This window comes from Carica papaya, chromosome 5 (assembly GCF_054855325.1).
Source record: "Carica papaya isolate Zhongbai chromosome 5, ASM5485532v1, whole genome shotgun sequence".
Taxonomy (NCBI): Eukaryota; Viridiplantae; Streptophyta; class Magnoliopsida; order Brassicales; family Caricaceae; genus Carica; species Carica papaya.
The window spans coordinates 8,628,858-8,646,635 of NC_142313.1; the positions used below are offsets into that span (position 1 = coordinate 8,628,858).

Below are 17,778 nucleotides of genomic sequence, written 5' to 3' on the forward strand. Positions count from 1 at the left end.
AAAGTCGAACTGATTTCAGCATCAACTTGCAAAAATAACACCAACAAAAAGGCTGGTGAATTTACTTTTTTATTACCGCTAGAAAATTACAAAACGAATTAGGCTTAAGAAACAAAAAAAGGGTCAAGAAAATGAAAACTCTAGCTTCTAAAAGAATTGTCAATATCCTCAATGATTAGGAGATGAGTAAATTTAAAAAATTGTAAAAGTCCTCATTGATTAGGAGATCGGGATAATGCTTCTTGCACATGAAAAACTGCAACTAAATGGTGCTCAGTTCATAAATTTCCGGCAATTAGCTGCTTTACATCGACAAGGCACTTTCAGATCATCACGTTCATCAGGGTCGAACAAATAATCATACCTGTAGAAAATCAAATACATGCATTACATTATCAGAATGAAAGATATATTTGAGAAGGAATCAGGCAAAATCGGTTGCATAAATAAGGAAAACATGTATGCAAATCATACGTCAATTCATGACCAGCAGATACATTAGTCTTTGCAATAAGAACTATCCTGCTTTGCCCGTCACCCACGCTCATGATCCTTGCATAGCAGTTGGGAGTACACTGCAAGAGCATTTATGCATTGATTAAATACTTAAGTCAGACAAACATAAATTTGAGTGATTACCATGAGGTACTAATATATTGACCACAAGACATAATGTCAACACATATAAATCATGAAATAGTGGGAACAGAGTAACGATTAAAACATGACAAATGAGCATCTGCAAGTCTATGCCAAATTTTGCAAGCTTAAAACTATGGTTGGAATAAATTCAGAATTTTTGTTGTATCCATTAAAAATTATTACTTAGTTCCACTAGGAGAATCATAAGAAAGATTTAGAAGAAAAAATTGACCCCATATATGATTCCGCATGACATTAGAAGAATGAATTTTACATTCTAGTCAAATCTGGAACTCATTTTTCAATTATGCATAGAATTGCATATTTTATGTGTAGCTAAAATAATGTATTCTAAATTCCACTTTCGCGTCAGTTTTTATCATTTAAAGAAAGACTTCTATAATCTTTTAATTGAAGTTCATTATATAGATCCACCCATCCTCCGAACCAAACAAACCAATAACGTTTTGTCTTTGTTGTCTTGTAAGAGATCAAGGTAGTACGTCTAGTCATGACAAATGACAACAGACGGCAGTCATAAAGCAGAAGGTTGTGACGCATGCTTGTGAGCATGTTTATCCACTCAATGCAAAATGCAAATACCTTCACTGCCTTACAACAAATATTCTGTCATAGCCCCAGCATCACCAAACAATTTGATCAAATGAAAATATGTGAACCCAATCTCTGCTCTATCCATGCAACTGAGGTCAACTAAGTTCAATTTGCATGGACTTGGTTACTGAACTTTTACATAATCATCTCAAATATGCACTACTATTCTAAATTCAAATAAAACCTTATTACTTCTATTACAAATCATGCTACAGAAAGAAACAAATGTTGCAGGTAGAAATATCACAAGTTGCATAAGTTCATTGCAACCAGTAACTAAGACTCCAACTCAATCACCAAAAAGGATAATGCAGCACGTATTGCAGACATGCAGAAAACAACATATTAATATTTTTCACAATCTTATTGAGAAAAGACAGAAAACTTACAGAATGATTAATTAAACGTGCAATATTCCCCTTGTTTGTAGCATCAATAACTACCTCCTCGCTGATCTTGAATAGCTGCATAACATATTTAAATGAACTTTTAATAGTAATCATTAAGACAGAGTAGGTTTAAGTAATCATCAAACTAAATAAACACCATTGTCAAAATAGCAGCAGATAGAAAGAGAAACAAGAAGACTTAGGTTGTTTAACATAAATCCACTTTGGCACATGAGACAAGATTAGTGCATCCCAGTTGACGGAAATCTCAGTCCTACAATACATCTGCACCTAGTCTCAAGAAATGGTGAAGAAAAATGAGAATGAAGTGTCCTGGCCAGTGTTTAAAGAAGTTCCAAAGGCCCCACTTCATTCTACAGTAACGGCCTCCCTGGACTCAATTCACATGCCATTCCTACAACTAATCGCCATTTCTTACAAAGTCGCTGTAACTAATTACTTATTTTGTATACACAGGAATGGATCATAATGTTTATCCTCGTAACAATTTCACTAATAAAATAAACTATCCGGAGATGAAATTTTTACATCCTATCTAATTAAGTAGAAACTAAAAATTTATTGCCCAGGATCTTAAGGTATATCCAATTCTATCAAGGACCTAACAAAAGGGCTAGAATGATTGATATTGACCGCCAATTCTGTTCTTGAATCCTTATCAGAAAAACAAAGGCTGTCTCCTGGAGGATACCCAGAGAGAAACAGTAATGAAGAAACTCACATAACAATCTTTGCCTTCCAATCGGTACTTTGCCTCTCTCAGATCTGCAACACTTCGCCTAACCTGCTCCCCCCGATATTCAATGACCTGAAGAGAGACATTTTCAATATCAAGCTACATACTCTTGAGGAGTTAAATAGTGATGTTCTTTCAGATGTGCTACTAGGATTTTTTTAAATAAAAGAAAAAATACTACTAAAAGTTCTAAAATTGGACACAAGCACAAAGAGAGTAGTAAAACTGCAGCAGCATTTACCATTTCTCCTTCTTGAATGTTTCTACGTGCAAAAAGGCCCCATCCATGTATACCAGATTTACCAAAACAAACACGAAGATTCTCAGTTATCTGGAGGCATACACAGATTAATTATATTAGGCAGTTATGCTTAGACAATGCAAGTTTCCTGCAAGTGATCACCAAAATAAAAACACTCACCTGTAAGTGGTGAAGTCGTTCCTTAAATGAAGAAAAAACTGTAGGATCATCGACTTCCTGGTATAGGACATCAGAAACAGCATATGTAAGCCCATATCACATTGACTCTCCATAATGTACTTACATCCAAATTGCAGAAAAAACATTGCAAAACATGGTAAAAAAAATTACTTTGTAGGAGCAAAGACTACTTATGGCATCTACATGATGATGACTCGGCCTCATTAGCTTGTGGAATATTGCCTCCCCATCAGCCTCCTGACAAACATGAAAGATAATAAGGAAACAATTGATGAGATCCAATTGTTTGTGTCACGAAAAGAAACAAAGTGAAATAAAAGAATCCTCAAACTCCTTTAGAAAGAACGGGAAAAGATAAAGAAACAAGCATAGAGATTACAAGCTTCTTCCAGAGAATGAAAAGATAGCAACTGTTCCAGATACATACCTTACAGCTTTTTGGTGTATACACGCAGCACCTTGCAGCAGACGGAGGCTCAGATCCATCTGTCACCTGAACTACAGATTCAGGAAATTCTATTTTCTCAGAGGAAACCAATTTTGAACCCCTGAAAGAAGCCTTCTCATTCTGAGCCAAGCTTCTCGCAGCAAAAACTCCTTGAGGAGTATGTACAGCTAAAACACTATCAGGATTGGGCTTCCTGCGTTAAACAGATGATACAAACATGAAATCAATATTAATAGATATATATGGTTCATATATGTGTGGTACCAAAGTCTCTTTCCTGTATTGTCATCCTCAGTAAATAGTCATTAAAGGTAATGCTAACACAAATGATGAATAAGTAGTTATTTACCTGTGAACAGCACAGTATATTAATTTTTTTGTTCTCTGTATTCCATTTTTCTCCATGCAGTGTAACTGGCAGTTCCAAGATAAAATAAATAAATAAATAAATCATCATTATTTATGCTAATTCTTTATAATTACAAGGTACAGAATAAAAGAAAAGTGTTCTATAGATACTAATTAACGAAGAAGTAACAAAAGGTGAATAAATGAAAAACCAAAAATATGAGGTGCATAAACACAAAAGACTAAGCAAAGAAAAATGTAAATGACTTACTTCCATGCTGTATCCAGCTCTTGATGCACACATCGCATGAAAGTAAGTGGCACACTTGCAACATTGAGCACAAGAACCATGAGTCTGCTTGCAGATAACACAATTCTGCGATCCGTGCAATTACACATTTACAAAATCAGAATTTCGTAATATATAGATGCAATAAAAATGTACTGAAAGATTATGACATTTCAGTTATTTATGCATGGGAAGGAACCAAATACCTTCAAAAACGAATTTGCTGGGATTCGAAGAATTCCAACAGCAGGTTCCATCCTCTCATGATTCAAGAAGGCAACCTCAGGCCTAAACCAAGCACATGTGACATGAACCCACAAACCCTCAATGTCACTTGGCTTCAGAGCACCCCCTACAGAAGCAATTTTTGCAGAGAATATGAAAAGGATAAATATGTATCCATGTATATGTAAATATATGTCATTCAAAAAAGAAAAGCGTCATTCCACTCAAATGCCCAGGATGAATTGCAAAGTTTTACAAAAATAAAACATCATATTAACACAAGCAGCAGAAAAGCAAAAGAAACTAAGGATTGACTGCATGAATATCTTTAACATAAAGCAGAAGTTTGCAACAGATGACTTTCATTTTTTGGATATGTAGGAACCTCAAGATATGAGTAAGTTACTATTGAATTCCGATATTTAGTCCGAACTTAAGGTCACTACTTACAACAGCCTCTCTACTTGGTGGGCTGCTGTATTACAGCAAAACTTTTCAACCAACCCAAGTATACTCCATTGGAAATTAATTCTAGACTACATACCTTTTACAGGACAAAGACAACAGTCTCTCTCAATATCAGGCATTTCACATGCTCTGCAAACCCATGAAGTAAAATCCTGAACATTGGTCACTCCATAGCATTCTTGGTGAACAGCAACTTGACACCTGAATAAATATTCTCTTTTTGGTAAATATGTACATAGCTATCTCTCAAGTCCAATCTTGCACCAGCATAAAATTTGATCTGACCACCTACTAAACCAAACCGGTACTAACAGAATCAATCAGTGCTGAAACTACCTGTTGCAAATAATAATTTTGTTCTCTTCCCAGTCTTCAACCCATCTGCATACGGCACATCTCTCTGTTGTCCATTTTGCAGAGATAGGATCATATTTATCTGTGAAAATGAAAATAATAATTAAATGGATCATTTCTCAATTATAACTTACCCAACACTCAATCCAATGAAAAGAGAAAAACTCTTCAAAACATTCCAAATAAATTATACCTTTCAAAAAAGAAATTAGCTTCTGCTTATCTAATCTCTGAGGATCCACACTGCATGAATTATATTCTGCAAGCTGCAGCAGATTCAATGTATAAATATTGCAAGAAAACAATATGCATAACTTAATAAAATAACAAAATATGCAGTATTTCGTTTTAATGGAAATTCTGGTAAAAACTTCCAGCACTGTAATTAAACTAATACCAGAGAAATTTCATAAAGAGGTTCAAAGTTCAAACTACATAATGCATCTCCACATCAATTACAGGTACATAAAGCAGGACTTCACAGAGATTTTTTATAAACCAAATCAGAACCAATAAATAAGGCATCAACTTTTTGTTTGGACAGCCCATACATGGAACTTTTTGTGGAAGCTTAGATATACAGCTTAACAGTATAAAAAATTAATTTGGTAAAAGCAAAAGGTCCACTCAAATCTGGTTGACAGATGTTGCCATATCAGAAAAACAGCAAATTTCTCTTTTTCAGGAAAAAACCTTATGGATTAAACAATTTCTCCAAAATGCTACAGACTATTCCATCAGAATGAAAGATTTGTTTATTAGTTCACTCGTCAAGGTCAAAATAGACAAATTCCAAATAGTATCAGCAGATAAAAAACAAGATTCTATTGGGACCAATTGAAGGCAGTGGTTCATGTAGTAGTTAAATCTTCCTTAAAAGGAAACTGTGTTGAGGAGTAGGAAAGATATCTCAAGAACTCCTAATGAATCCTCAATACTCCTAAAGTTAAAGTCTACACCACTAACAAAGATTTACTTAACTGAAGCTTAGATAAACTACTAGTGATATATTGTAAAAAAAAACTACAAGTGTTTGGTAAGTTTATTCAACAGATGCATGATCTTATGCTTTCCCTTTCTGCTCTTTTCTGCATCAGTATGGTACAAAGCCACCGAATATATGCAGACTATGAATTATTTGTCATTACTATCAGCAGCAACCACAAACAATAAAATCTCCAAAAAATGATTATCAAATCTGTCAAACCAACTTCTATTGTCAATAAAAAGGCAAACAATTCACTCAGCATGCAAACAATTCTATAGAAGATAAACATAAAGATAAAGGTAGAGAAACTTATCAAACTTTAAAAGTAAGTACAAACCCATTTTTCCAATGTCAGCTTTGTATCCTTGACCTTCACGCTGTACTTCCATTTTTTGGCCCGACAACCTGTGTGACGTTCCCATTCACTAAGTGTCTGCTTCTTTGATCCACATGAAGCACTACCACATGTGCACTCAACTCTGGAAGAACATAAATAAATAAGAAATAAAAGAAAAAATTCAAAGCAATTAAAAATCTCTTTGCAACAATTCAAGAATAATTCATCAAGTTACACAACACAAACAAAAGCCAAATACATGCTTGAATTTACAGACCAAACTTGTGTTTATCAAATAATTTTTCACAGAACCACAAGAACAGAGATCGATAGACAAGTATATAGAGTCAGAAGCTGTTTGCAATATCAAAAGAAAAAGGAGCACAAAACAGAAAGGACAAAGACAGGACAGAGGGACAGAGAATCCAAAAGCAAGTTTTTTTTTAACCATGAAAATACTATACCACCAGCATTTGTTCTAATCCATCTCGAGAGTTTGCTGAAAGCAATTATTCCCTTAAGCAAAGTATAATTAACATCATTATTTTATCTTCAAAAAACTTAAATTTCTATAGAGAGTGGGCTTACAAATGAAGCTTTGGAATATATAATCCTTCCACGCCATTGCAGACTACAGTGAGCTTGTCGGGTGGAATATTTTGTTCACTCTTTTCAACAGACCTGTCTCAAAAGAATCTTATAACATTTAGCTTAAAACTAAGAAATGGGTATCCTTTTTTTTGCAAGATAAACATGCCTATAAATGAATACAATAAAGCAGAATCACTAACATACTTCATTTTTGGCTGCACCTTCTTTAGCTCTGGTGATTCAAATTTAAACTTTGCTTTGCAGTCAGGGCAATAATAATCTAGGTGCTCCAGATCCTTCAAATAATAATTAACTCAGTGACTCACCAACTCAATGAAACTCGGCAAAATAACATGAGAGAGATCGGTAAAATATACACATACATATAATATATATTACTGCCCAATAGGTGAACAAACCCACCTTGAAGCTTTTGCCTGAGATTTGGTCACATTCAGCATGCACCCAAACATTACACCCATCACAACATACCTAATCCAGAGAGTTAGGCACAACATTATCTTCCAGTTATTTCAATTGTTTTATTAAATTAAAGATTACAAAAATTAAAATTTAAGTTGATGATATACTCACCCAATTTCCACCATCCGAATGGTGCCAAATCTTTTTGCAAATGCCACAATACTGCTTAGACTTTCGTAACTGCAGCAAAAGAATCTAAGTTTACATTTACATCCTTTATACATCTATGCACACCAAAAGATAAGGCATTTGTTTAACCTTAGAACAATGTTTGCATAAAAGCTCTTCGCCAATTGGGCCCTTCACTTTCCTCATAGATTTACATGGCACAAGTGAACCACAGCTGACACAAGGTCTAGCATCCTTATAATATGCGCCCTGAACAATTAGTAAACTAGATGAATTCTCGTGAGGCATAAAAAACTAGCTTCTAGAAGTCAGAAACTGAAAAAGGATGTTGACAATAAATTTTGATTATACTATATGGCTGCTCACACATTCTAGGTTTTAGATGATATTTCATAATCTCATAATTTAGCTTGTATTTCCTCAAATCATGCTACTATCTGCTGCTATTGCTTTGGTGGATGCTTATTAAAAAATATTTTTAGCAATCCAGATATTAACTTAAATTTGTTCAAACACTGCATATTATGTTATAATTGAAACCAAAACCTCCCTCCAAATATCTTCTATTTTTTCCCTCACCCTAGGCATGAAAATGGCAAAATCTTAGGTTCGGTTCAAAAAGAACCCCCACTAGTTTGAGACAAAAATGGAGGAAAAAGCTACAGGTCAAGCCACATTTGAAATAACTAGGTATTGGTTTCTAGTCAGATATTTGGCTCCCATGGTTGTGATCAGAGGATTATAACATGCCCTCAAATATTTAGGAAAAATGAAAAGCTTGCCTGGCTCTGAGAATAACATTCATCATCCTGACTCGAACAACTTGGTTGATCTTCTGGACGAGCTAAATGTCCAGTCTCCAGGTTTGTGTCCACGAAACCATTCTCCGCTAAAATTGCCTCTTCTAGAGCCATCTGAAAATCACTTGACTTACTCTTGTGCAGGTGAGTCCGCCCCTGGAATCTGCAGATACATAAATTTAAGCACAAAACTCCAAGCAAACTTTTTGTCAAATAAAAACTGCTCCCAGGCAAACGAGCTAACATCAGGGAAAGCCCAGCAATATACTCACTTATCCATGAATTCTGCAAAGGGGAAGATCATTCCTTGTTTCACCCAGGCATAGTCCTGATAATAGCATTGCGTTCAGCACAAAATAAACAGAAGATTATTACCATAAACAAAAGACAGAAATTCAAATTGTCCAGAAAATTATAAATTTATCAAAGAGAGAAAGAAGTATCTATTTTACCCTTTGTGTTCCGTTTTTTGAATACCCGAAGAACATCACGCAAATTGCACCAGGAATACAAGACCTCAGAACCGAATCAGGAGCTTGCAATATAGGATCAATTACTACAGCTGGCCAAGCTGGGTATCTTTTCCCACACTTGGCCCAGACCATATCACCCAAAGCAAAGTCCTCTGGCTTATAAACATCCTTCCTCTTCCCAGCCCTCTCCTTCGTCAATTTTTTTAAACCGGTGAGATTGATATCAGGCATGCATTCTCGCTTTCCCATCAATACAGAAGATCTTACAGAATTATGTGAACTCGCATACATTGAATTATCAAAATCGTTAAACCCATCTAAATCTATTTCCCTATCTTCCTCCTTCTTGCAATACGTAAGCGACTTTGAGCTGCTATATCTAGGCTTCTGCTCTAAATATCCTCCTCTATGAGAATCAAAAGTTTCAATACAAAACTCATCTCTCTCCTTAAATTCATCATCATCAAAACTCGAACCTATATCCTCAATCCTTAAATCTCTATTCTTCCATGCATCAAGAACCGAGTCCTTGAATCTCGAAGGGAGCATTTGAAGCCTTCCTCGTGATGATTTCAACAATGGAGGCCGAGTGCTGTCAGACCTCCGGATAGATTCCCTCTGGTTGCTCAAATTCTTCGAATTCAGCTCGGATTCACTGCTCCAATATGACACTTCGCTGCTCAAAGAACCTGAGCCGCTGCTAAAATCTTCAACCTCACAGTGCGAATGGTACCCGTTTGTCTTCTGCTTCTTCGGGTTCATCGGATAAGGGTAGTCTTCTTCTTCGCAAGCAACATCTGGTTCGTTCTTGCAGCGCTTCATAATCGGCTTCTCAAGTTTCGAAGTTCGCTTGATAATCATCTTATAATATATTCAAATGTCAACCAATATTAACTTCAATCTTCGCGATCAAACCCTAATTTCACATCAAAGAACATAATTACCCAAAATTGGAAAGAAACCTTGAGTATTTCAAGAAACTTGCCACCAAATTAAATTCGATTTATCAAAAAAAAACCCAGTAAAAGACGCACTTGAACCACAATGTAAACCCTAATTTCAGGTGCGAGATCCCAGATGAGGGATGAGATTGGAAAATTCGCTAGTATCCTTAACCTCTCCGGTAAAATCGATATGAATTTGGAAAAGAAAACTGCTGAATTCAATTTCTGAAACCGATACCGAAAGAGAATTGATTCCTCCCGAAACCCAGGCAAGTTTTTCTCAAGAAATAAATCGCTCTCTCTCAAAGGAAAAAGAAACCAGAGCTCTGTGAACCTTTAGAACAAAACACAGCAGGCATAGGATGGCTCAATTAACGACGAGTTCCAAAGGGAGAAATAGTAATTATAAGGTATTAATTTGTGGACCAAAAATATTATTCCCTAATAATATAATTCTAGAAGAGAAAACTTATATTTAAAAAAAAAAAAAATTAGAAATGTGGGGCCCATGCTGACATGGCAGAAATTGCAACGTGTTTTGGCTCCAAAGATTGGGAACGGAATTTGGAGATGGAGGGAGACGCCGCAAAATTATTTCCTAGGGAGCGCGAATTGAAAATTTGGGGAAATTTTGGTTCCACGTGGCAGAAGACGTAGGCTCCATGGATAGTACAGGTGCATCTACGTTCTGTTTGTTTGGCTGTCAGCGGAATGTACCTTAGACTTCCTCTTCTGTAGGGTGATCCAGAGTTGCATGATGCGGCGGAAAAGGAAAATAAGAAATTTCCAAGGTTGTTGGGGACTCGGGGGGCATGGCATGAAAATTATAAGGAAATTAACTTATTATATTTTATTTTTTTTATTAAATTTTTATACAAAATAACATTTAATAGTAAAAAATCGTGCTAATTATGATAATTAGGCTTATATATTCCTTAAAAAAAAAAAACTTACGCTTATATATTGTCAAAAGTTTGCATATGGTCAAAATATGTTATGAGTTATTATTATGTGATTTTTTTTTATTTTAACTTATATATTATTTTTTTATTTTAATTATATATTTTAAAATTTTTACTTAATCCGTCTTTAACTTTAACTGTCGTTAAAAAAATATTTAATAGTTAAGTACGTGATTAATAATGTATTAAATATATGACACGTCAACAATAATATGATGCATAGTGTGATATTCATATTAAATTTAAAATTTTTAAATTTTATTAGGATCTCCCAATTCTTTTTTTTCTTTTTGCCATCTACTTACTCGTAGTTCTTATACTAATTGATTTTTTTCTATCTATATCCCTCTTCCGTTAAATGAATTTCAAATTGAAATAGTTGTTTTTTTAAAAAAAATATACACTATCATTTGGCGTCTCTTTTGAGTTATTTAGTTAAAGTTTTTAAGAACTTTTAGTGTAGGAGTATATATTTTAAAATATTTTAAGTAAATATATTCTTGAAATTTGTTAAAACACCTGAGTCCAAATTAGCACAAAATGCATATTATCATGACAAAAGGCCTTTTTGAAGTTTAATGAAAAATAAGATGGCCTAGCATGACAAGTTGATTCTCATGACTTGAGCTTTAACGTGCCAACCAGTTCCTCAATATTGATTTTGCTCTTTAAATGCACTATAGTTAGCCATAAAACTTGTGTTTTTTTTTTCTTTGTTAACTTCATACTATACCTTAGTCAAAATGAAAAAATAAAATTAAAAAAATAATAAATAAATAGAGTATATTATTTGGTAGTAAAAATATAAATTATCTTATATTGAAAAAATAAATTCTCTATCATTGAAGTTTTAAAATCTTATTTAATCATACTCTTCATCCAAAGCAGGAGGATGAGGTAATAAATTATTGTTTTGTGTCTTTTTTGGGGCATTGCTAAGAGTTAAATCATGTGATACCAGTGCAGTATCAATTGATTTGTCAACTATGATACCAAACAATCTTAAATATTTTTTTCTCCTAAACATCTTGGTTTGCCAAATAAAATATTTATGTATATAACTGGTTACTTTAATGGGTGTCATTGATATAACATAGTTGTATGAGATTTCACGTCAATCACTTTTACCTAACATATGTAGTCTAAATAGAAACATCATGTGCTCCTCTTCAGTCCATGGAACACTTTTTTTTTGCTCACGACTCAACAAATAGTTGAGAACAAAATATTTGGAGGTGTAATTGTTATTGTGATGTGGACGTTACACAGGTGAGTTAGGGTTATTCAAATCATTTACCTTATGGGTACCATAAGCTAACCTGGTTAATGGTTGAGATTGCCTATATTAATAGTCTCCTAAGTTGATCCGTTAATCAACCAAACCCTAAAAAGCTAGAGTCTGTTGTTGGGACAGATTCGAGACTTGTCCCTAATTATAGTTATAATTAGAGTAATGATTTATTATTAGATCACCTTATTGGGTTCCAAAAATTATATTAGAAAATATCATATTATATGAGTATGAAGGGATCAGAGTGAGAATGGGATCTAATGGATCCGAATTGCATCACCCAAAAGAGTGTATTTGATGGCGTTTGTAAATGAGAGAATAAAGAAGAAATATTAATTTATTATCTTTATTTTATTCATTGTCAGTGTCTGACCTTATAAATAATAATTATTTTATATTGAATTTCACTTAATAAAATAGTGGCTTAAATTAAAAAATCAAATAGTATAAGGATTTAGATTAAAAAAAATTGAACAATGCAGAAGCTCAATAAAAAATGATGACAAAAATAAATGAAGGAATCATGGGACCTAGTTGGAATTTTGATATATTTTTTTAATGTGACAGTGGTTACTACGTCATATCACACATCATCACTTATATATCATATTTTTGACACATTATTGGCAACATGTTTAAATTGTTAACGGTCCTCTAACGACAACTAACATGAGAGTTGATATGGTAAAAAATTTAAAGTACATGGTAAAATAAATTAAAAAAATAACATATAATTTATATTAAAAAAAATTAAATAGTGCATGAGTTTATAAGATATTTTAACTATTTTTGGAAATTCATCGTTATTGTCTGGCTCTTACATTTTTAAATTATAGAAATTTTTTTTTATTATATTTATTTTCATATTTTATCATATTTTTTTCTATATTTATTAGTGAAAAAGGAGACCGATTTTTCAATTCTAACTCACATTAGATCTTTCGTGTGTGTGTGTGTGTATATATAGATTCATAAATGGATTTAGGTTTCTTTCTTAACAAAACTATTTAGTATCAATATGGATATAAATAATATTGAAAAAAGCCTCATATCATTTTCTTTTTTTTTTAGATATAAATAGAATAACATGTTAATTATAATTATAATTATATATTACATAAAGATAAAATTTTAGATATTATCAACTCAAAATTTAAAAATAAAAAATAAAATTAGTGTGATAATTATAATTATATATTATATAGAGGCAAAGTTTTAAATATTATATGGCCAAATTTTAAAATATAAAAAGAATATTAATATAATCACATTCATAATAATTAATTATTTGAATTTTTAAAATATCGAAAGAGAATTTAAGTTTTAATTGATTATAAATTTCACACATTGTAATTTTTAAATATAAAATAATTTTGGTAATAATTATTGATTTAAAATTGCTAAATATAAAAAATCTAATTTGTTTTTTCAATAAACTATAATTTGATGTAGAGCACATACATGCGGTATTTCTTAAAAACAGTAAAGTAAAAATTTATTTCTTAAAAACCTGTTAGTTTCTTTCTGTTCTTTCTTCTTCTTCTTCTTCTTCGTCTGATTCTTAGTTATTTTTGCTTTCTTCACTGCGTACCCTCTCTCATCCACAGCAGAAGCAATTCTCTCGCACCAAATGACACGGTCTGCGTGTGAGGTGGTGATAGTTTTTGTTTTGGGCTGGGCCAAGATAGAGTAGGGGTTTTATTTGGTTTTAATTAAATTAGGAATAGATTTTTTTTTTTTTTAAAAAAAGATAAGACACATAAATGGGCTACAATGGAGATTTGCTAATTTTATATATATATATATATATATTTCTTTCATCTACTTTCCTCTCAATTAATTGTTTTTTTTAATTTTATTTTTTTCGTATTCTCTCTCTCGTCTAAAACTCACATAATAATAATATATATTTATAATAAAAATTTTAAAATATATTTTAACAAAATATATTGTATCGAATTGAGTTAAAGAAATAACATTTATTAGTTCTTTAAACCTACACATGCACGGGGATTGCTGTGGGATTTCAATGCGGGAGGAGTTGGCAACTAGCTTGAATTGGATGAAGTTTGTCAAGTATGCAAAAGAACTTGGTATAACATAATGGTGATTTAATAGTATTCAATTTTAGGCCGCACAGGTCAATGACAAGAAAATATGGGTTGCAAAAAAAAAAAAAAGTGGTAGAGTAATTTGAATATCTCTAAGAAAAGTGGACAAATTACTTACCCTAAATTGTATTTATCAATTTAAGAATGAAACTTTAAATATCGTGAATCAACACGAAAGTGAATACTATTAGCATAAGAAGCAGATCTTTTATTTGGGAATAAGAAAGAAATTTATGTATTTTTGAATATATTTACAGGTAATATTATAAATTAAAATAGACAGAATTAAATATAAAATATGATAAATTAAATGGTACTTAATGTAATTTATTTTTTGAATAAAAATAAGAATGACAACTAGACGGATTTGTGACAGATTTTATTAAATTCGAACTTGATCTACTCCTATAAAAAGCAAACACAAATTGGCTCTAGACCAGGAGTGAGTTTTAAGGTTTTTTTTTATATAAATTTTTTCAAGCTGTGTTAGGTTTATAATTTATTTAATTTGAATTCAACCTGTCACTTTATTATATTAACATAAATGTATTTCTATTTATATCATTAAAAATTAAAAATATATTTATCAATATATTATATATATGCTAATTATATTTTTAATATAAATATGGATTTTAAGTGTTTTTTTTTTAAATCGTGTCGGGTTTATTGTTTATTCAACCCGAACCCAGCTTGATCATTTTATTATATTAACATAAACATAATTATATTTATATAAAAAAAATTAAATATATTTATCAATATATTATAACATATGCTAATTATATTTATTAATATAATACATATTGTTTATTTATATAGGTGTACATATATTATAATAATAAAAAAATTAAATATATACATACATAGCGAGTTGGGTTTGGAAGGGTTTTCAAAGATCAAACCTAATTTTGAGACTATTTTCTTACTAATTCAAATCTGACCCACCCAGTAATTTAATGAGAAAAATCATATAAGATTAGGTTCGGACAAATTAAATTATGTAGGTTCAAGTATAAATTGTTATTCTTAAATGAAAAGCGCATCTTAAATTATTTTTATATTTAAGATGATAAAATCTCGTTAAAGATGAGAGTTTTCTACCATAGGCTATAAGCATATCCATTTAATTAATTAGAACAAGGTTTGCTAATAAAAAGAGTTTAATAGTGTAGTAACTGGATGTAAAAAAAAAAAAAAAGAGAAAATTAGTATATATGTATATATAGTGAGGATTTCAGAGGTGAAACGGTGCCGTTTAGAGAAGAGGGGGAGGAAACGACGTCATTTGGAGAAGAGGAGGAGGAAACGACATCGTTTGAAGAAGTGGATGAGGAAACGACGCCGTTTGGAGAAAAGGGAGTGGACGGTTGGGATGAGGTGAGATGGACGAGCAGGATGAGAGGCTGGTGGGGTATAAATAGGAGAAGGGAAAGAAAAAAAAAGAAGAGGAAAAAAAAGAAAGAAAATAGAGAAGAGAGAGATCGGGGGGGAAAGAGAAGGTTCGAGAGAGAGAGAGAGAAAAGAGCCGGATTGGAGAGAAATGAGAAGAGAGAGAAAAGAAAAGAAGATCGTGATAGTGCGAGCCACGGGAGGAAGGAAGATGGAGATGGGAGGTACGGTAAATTTTTAGTTCTTGTATAGGTGTGGTGTGGCTTTGACTTTGTGATTTTAGGTTGAGAAATCTAGGTTTTGTTTGGTATATAGAGCAGAAAACTACGATATAGGAAACAAGCGGGTGTGGATGGTAGGTGAATCGCGGAAGAGTAAAGGATGTTCACGGAGGAGACCGCAGGAAGAGAGAGAGTGAAAAAGTCAGTGAGTGAGAGAGGTCCGCGAGAGAGTGAGGAGATTCTGTGTAAGAGGAGTGGAAGTACATGGAGGAGGCCGCAGGAGGAGAGAGTGAACGAGGAGTTCGGTGAGTGAGTGAGATTCGTGAAAGCGAGGAGATCTTATATGTGTACGAGAGGGGTGTATGGAGGAGGCCGCAAAAGGAGAGAGAAGGAAGAATGCGGTGTGTGAGTGTTCCGTGAGAGAGATAAGAGTTCGTGATTGTGTGATTGTGAGTCGTGATACTTTGAGTAGGCCGCGGGAGGAAGGAAAAGAAGGAAAGCTGTGTGTGAGTTCCGTGAGAGATATGAGAGTTCGTGATTGTGTGATTATGACTCGTGATACTTGGAGTAGGCCGCGGGAGGATGGAGAAAAAGAAAAGCGGTATGTGAGGTCCGTGAGAGCGAGGAGAGTTCATGATTGTGAATGGAATCCTTAGAGTAGGCCGCGGGAGGAGGGAGAAGGAGTTCGGTGCGTGAGGAAATTCGTGTAAGAGGAGAAGTGCGGTGTGGCTGTGGGAAGAGGTAGGCATGGAATGGGTGGAGTGTGTGTATGCTGGAAATTAGGGAGAAGGAAAGGGAGGCCTGTAGGGCGTGGGTGTAAGGTATCAGGATAGAGGTGCGTTGATGTAGTTGTGTGGCGTGAGGGTGTGAGTTGTATATAGGTTGGTATAGCTGCTGTAAATTTAGGAATTGGCGAGGGAATATTACCGGTGTGTATGTGTTAAATATTAGTGTGTGTCCTACAGGGAGATGCGTGTAGGTTTGGTATACAGATTAAAGATATAGGAGAGCTTCAGGATAACATAGTAAAGTGAGAACAGGATGGTATTGTTCTTGAGTTGGTAGCATTGGGGGGACGCCGATATTGGTTGTCGTTACCTAAAAAGAGTAAGTTGATCGCTGATAGTGGTGATAGTCGGGAGACTCTGACAGGCAAGGGGTTGGGTTGTCGGTATTGGTGACGGGAGAAAATTGTATATGTGTGTGTGTGTGTGTGTGGCCTGCTAGGGATCGAGAGATAGAAGGTTGATTATTGGTCGCCGATATTGGTGACAGGTGAGAACATTTGTATGATTGAGAGTGACGTCGGAAGACGGTCACACTTAGTATGCAATATAACTAAATTACTGGGGTAAGTTAGTTCTGTGTAGTCCTAGGGTGGTATTAAAGTATGACTTAAGTTGTGTAGAAATGGTACATATAGAAATACTGAGTTTCCTGTTGCTACATATGATACTTGTAACCATAACTAAATTATCGGAGTAAGTTAGTCTTGTGTAGTCCCAGGGTGGTATTAAGGTATGACTTAGGTTGTGTAGATATAGTACATATAGAAATACTGGGTTTCCTATTATTTTATATGATACTTATAATTTAATTTTTACTGTATTGAGTTATATGTACTTACTCTTTATCATTCACATATGAAGTAGGGATGGAGCTAGGATCGATGTTGCTGGTTTTTTAGCCTAGCATATAGCGCAACAGAGCAAGGATTCTTTTTGTGGGCAAAATAGAGTGTGTAAAAATTAGTAGTAGTATAGATAATGTCTGTTGTAAGAGTATGAGATTGTATTTCTTTGTGATGTATATGTAGTGTTGCAAGTTTGTCTTGATTTTGAATAATGGATTGCGGGAAGGTTTATATGTGTGTGATTGATTTGGAATGAGACTTTCGTATTTGGTCATGGAATTGTTTAGACTGTGCTGTTAAGAAGAAAAAAACGGAGCGTTACAAATAGCTTGAATGTGTGGGAGATATGACTCCAGAATGAAACCTTTAATAGAAAACTTTTTGAACATTTCTTGATCCTGAATGTATTTGTCAATTTATGTGAATTCTTACCTCGGGTTGTCTAC

General features: G+C 33.5%; 1 protein-coding gene across 1 annotated transcript; it reads right to left on the reverse strand.

Annotated features, from left to right (window-relative positions):
- Positions 1-53: 53 nt before the first annotated feature.
- Positions 54-10,126, reverse strand: SDG14 (SET domain protein 14). Its single transcript, XM_088220850.1, has 24 exons — positions 9,813-10,126; positions 8,758-9,694; positions 8,578-8,633; positions 8,288-8,468; positions 7,635-7,754; positions 7,488-7,556; positions 7,317-7,385; positions 7,098-7,189; positions 6,891-6,983; positions 6,303-6,444; positions 5,171-5,243; positions 4,960-5,059; positions 4,700-4,824; positions 4,137-4,282; positions 3,913-4,017; positions 3,643-3,707; positions 3,273-3,486; positions 2,996-3,082; positions 2,825-2,881; positions 2,645-2,734; positions 2,389-2,475; positions 1,647-1,721; positions 475-575; positions 54-364 (listed from the first exon to the last, which is right to left on the reverse strand). The coding sequence occupies exons 2-24, from the start codon at positions 9,637-9,639 to the stop codon at positions 274-276; spliced, it is 3,120 nt and encodes a 1,039-aa protein (XP_088076976.1). The 5' UTR covers positions 9,640-9,694; positions 9,813-10,126; the 3' UTR covers positions 54-273.
- Positions 10,127-17,778: the final 7,652 nt, after the last annotated feature.

What these genes read in the sequence shown, in the direction of transcription:
- SDG14 (XM_088220850.1), bottom strand. Translation starts at nt 9,639, where the DNA reads ATGATTATCAAGCGAACTTCGAAACTTGAGAAGCCGATTATGAAGCGC. An exon ending in CAAAAAACGGAACACAAAGG is followed by an intron (nt 8,634 to 8,757) that starts GTAAAATAGATA and finishes TGCTATTATCAG; the next exon opens with GACTATGCCTGGGTGAAACA. An exon ending in TTTGCAGAATTCATGGATAA is followed by an intron (nt 8,469 to 8,577) that starts GTGAGTATATTG and finishes ATGTATCTGCAG; the next exon opens with ATTCCAGGGGCGGACTCACC.